We start from the raw sequence: 4,072 nt of genomic DNA on the forward strand, positions 1-4,072 counted from the left end.
ATCTAGCTTGCGTGACTGTGGGTGTTCTGCGCCGGCACGGCTCCAGCGCGGATGGATCTAATGTTCTGAAGAGTATGTGTGGCAGTCAGTCACCGCACTGGTGTGGATATTTACTGTGATTCTAGCCTACGTCTTGGAATATGACCCAAATAAGAATTTTCACCGTATATTGCCATCTGAATCAGTAAGTAACAAGTCTGTCACGTTTGTTACGTTTGTTCTGAGGAAAAAAGGATTACCATAAATCTCGCTACCAATGGTATGCTATACAATCTTTGTAATCTTTGTAATTCTGTAATCAGAAGCACATTTATAACTGTAATATAATTTTATTTCATTCACATGTGTTTCATAAACACATAATCCTTTATGGATTAAATCCGCCATCAAAATGATACATTTAATTATTCTGGCTGCTGTGAGAAACGGTTATAAACGATCCGCCATTTGCAGCATCCTCACATGCGATAGTCTTGTAGCCAGGACAACTTCTTTATGTTTACAGACGTGACGTAATGACGCAGTGCCATGCTCTGCATGACAAGATTAATCGCTCCTTATATTGTCTTCCATTTTATGTAGCGTTTCATTCGGAAGTGTTTGAGATATCCATCTCACACCATATAATTTATCTGACACTGAACCAGTTTTTTTTTTTTTCAAGAAAAGCCAAAGCCAGCAAGAACTTGATTTATTGGTACAATGCAGCTCACAGTGTTGTGTGTGTATATATATCTTGGAGTGATCTTTAATGTGCTGATTAGAATGGCTGTCATCATTGTTATTGTATCACAACACAATATACAAAGTCATTTAAAAGAAAGTGTCATGCTCTGCCTCTCATACTGATGTTGTTATTCAGACTTTGACCTACTTTATTAATATAACATTATATCACAACTTTTTTTTCTGCAAATACACTTTTTAATTAATACTGCAGAGACACAAGCCACAGCCTAGTCAGAGAGGGTCCTTGCCCTGTAATAAGGGGGCCTGTTAGGTCCTTAATAATATGAGGGACCCTCATACTAAAATATATTTAGTAGCTCTATATTATCATGTATTAAAACCTATTAGAAGTTGAAAAAGTATAACATTACATTGTTTCCAAAATTAAATAATTGGCTTTTATAGTGTCACTGTATTAACAGCAAAAAAGTCTGGAAAATATTTACTTTGTATTAGGATCACAGTGAATCATTTTTTTCCTCTACCTACTACTCTATTACTGTTAGATGTCTAAACCTGAGAAACATTTACATTTAAATTTATGTGTATGGTTATTTTCGCAATGAATATTGTTACAATAGCAATTAAAAATATTTATTTAAAGCTGCAGTCGTAAGTTTTGCCTCTTTGTCGCCATCTCTGTTTGAAAACCTGGAATTGCAGCTGTGTGCGGAATTATCTAGCTTGCGTGACTGTGGGTGTTCTGCGCCGGCACGGCTCCAGCGCGGATGGATCTAATGTTCTGAAGAGTATGTGTGGCAGTCAGTCACCGCACTGGTGTGGATATTTACTGTACTTCGCAATCACAGATTCTAGCCTACGTCTTGGAATATGACCCAAATAAGAATTTTCACCGTATATTGCCATCTGAATCAGTAAGTAACAAGTCTGTCACGTTTGTTCTGAACCAACTGAGGAAAAAAGGATTACCATAAATCTCGCTACCAATGGTATGCTATACAATCTTTGTAATCCCAGGCTATCTGTAATCAGAAGCACATTTATAACTGTAATATAATTTTATTTCATTCACATGTGTTTCATAAACACATAATCCTTTATGGATTAAATCCGCCATCAAAATGATACATTTAATTATTCTGGCTGCTGTGAGAAACGGTTATAAACGATCCGCCATTTGCAGCATCCTCACATGCGATAGTCTTGTAGCCAGGACAACTTCTTTATGTTTACAGACGTGACGTAATGACGCAGTGCCATGCTCGAATTTCCTGCGAAAACCTACCCGTACCACTCAGATTAGAAAACATTATTATAAGCTAACCGTTGTGAATCGGGCTAAAGTAAGGCGATAGTTTTGAACACTGACTCGTTATGTACTTGCTCAAATATTGATTTCAGATAATTTTTAACCAAAAAAAGTTACGGACTGCAGCGTTAAGTATTAACTTCCTTTACAACTTAACAAATAAATGTTTCTTTATCCTTGACAAACACTGGCAATTTACTGCAGTGTTATTTTTGTCTTGCATTTATCCAACAGTATATGTAGATTGGCAGCTTTAATATCCTAATGATTTTTTACATAAAAGAAAAATCAATAATTTTGACCCATACAATGTATTTTGGGCTATTGCTACAAATATACCCGTGTTACTTATAACTGGTTTTGTGGTCCAGGGTCACATATGTCAATAGACTGTGTCATTGACACAAACCGTGTCACTTTTAAGGATTGTTTGTTATGGGCAAAATCTTTGTCATTAAAAAGAAAATTTTCCCGTTTTTTTCTCTCCATGATGCATTCTGTAGAATTAGATGATTTCCTTGTTTCCTCAATGTTGTGCAAAACTCGTATGGCAGGCTTTCTTCCTTGGAACACAAAAGTAGAGGTTAGGCAGAATGAGTCTCGGTTACCTTTCATTTTTTTATAGTATAGAAAAAAAGATAATAAAAATGAAATTGTCAGTGTAACTTTCTACCTAACATCTCTTTGTGCTGTACAAAAAAAAACGTTTGGAACAACATGAGGGTGATTAAATGAAGACAGTGTTGGGTGAACTGTTGTCCTAAACGAAACTGAAAATATTAGGCCTATATTCTTATTGGCAGCTAAAAGCATCAGATTGGCCAAAAATATTTAAAGAGATAGTTCTTCCAAAAATTTTAATTCTGTCATTAATTACTCACCCTCATGTCGTTCCAAGCCTGTAAGACCTTTGTTCGTCTTGGGAACACAAAGACATTTTTGATTAAATCTGAGAGCTTTCTGACCCTGCATAGACAGCAACGTAACTACCACGTTCAGGGCCCAGAAAGGCAGCAAGGACATCGTTAAAATAAGTCGATGTGACATCAGTGGTTTAACCGTAATTTTATGAAGCTACGAGAAAACTTTTTGTGCGCAAAGAAAATAAAATACACTCTCGTGAACCAAGACTGACACGGAAGAGAAGAAATTGTTGAACAAAATGATTATTTTTGTTTTCTTTTGCGCTAAAAATTATTCTCATATTTTCATAAAATTAAGGTTGAACCACTAATGTCATGTGGACATGGACACAATGATGTCCTTACTACCTTTCTGGATCTTGAATGTGGTAGTTGCGTTGCTGTCTATGCAGAGTCAGAAAGCTCTCAGATTTCATCAAAAATATCTTAATGAAATCTGATGTATCTATCTGGCATACGTCACCAGAGAGAAGTCTGTTGTTTTCACTGGACATCCATGTAATGTTTTGATTACACTACGAAGTAAAACTTTTCTTTTTATTAATGAAGTTTCATGAATATTTAGTGCGAACACTTTTCTTGCTGCATTAAAAGTCAGATATGACTGAAAGTATAGGCTTGAAATGCAGTGAGTCATATGTTAATTTAGTAACAGCTTTGTGAGTTTTGAGTGATTCATCAAAAAACTGACTCATGAGAGTCATTCGTCATTTGTGAATTGGCCAACACTAGTTGCTGTGTTTGTTTTTGAGCCAGTCAAGGTGACGCGACATTAATGTGTTTACATTAATGTTTCTAATTCTTCTACAGGTATGCAATGTGGAATAGAAAATATTACACACACACACACACACACACACACACATACAGTGTATGTATATATTACATATATATATATATATATCAGTTTAACGCGTCTTTAGATCAATTTAAAGGGATAGTTCACCCAAAAATTACCCCATGGTTTACTCATCCTCAAGCCATCCTAGTTGTATATGACTTTCTTCTTTCAGATGAACACAATCAGAATTATATGTAAAAATGTCCTGGCTTTTCCAAGCTTTATAATGGCAGGGAATAGTAATCGAGATTTTGAAGCAAAATAAAATGCATCCATCCATCATAAAAAGTGCTCCACATAGCTCCGGGT

The 4,072-nt window shown here is 35.6% G+C and overlaps 1 protein-coding gene across 1 annotated transcript in view; it reads left to right on the forward strand.

The window, feature by feature from the left end:
* Positions 1 to 3,522: 3,522 nt before the first annotated feature.
* Positions 3,523 to 4,072, forward strand: part of LOC107755286 (centrosome-associated protein 350-like) — a 34,980-nt gene continuing 34,430 nt past the window's right edge. The window contains exon 1 of the mRNA XM_016572034.1: positions 3,523 to 3,532. Within this exon, the coding sequence (XP_016427520.1) occupies positions 3,523 to 3,532 (10 nt within the window). The remainder of the gene's footprint in view (positions 3,533 to 4,072) is intronic.

The sequence above is a fragment of the Sinocyclocheilus rhinocerous genome, unplaced genomic scaffold, assembly GCF_001515625.1.
Source record: "Sinocyclocheilus rhinocerous isolate Xijiao unplaced genomic scaffold, SAMN03320098_v1.1 scaffold2637, whole genome shotgun sequence".
NCBI lineage: Eukaryota > Metazoa > Chordata > Actinopteri > Cypriniformes > Cyprinidae > Sinocyclocheilus > Sinocyclocheilus rhinocerous.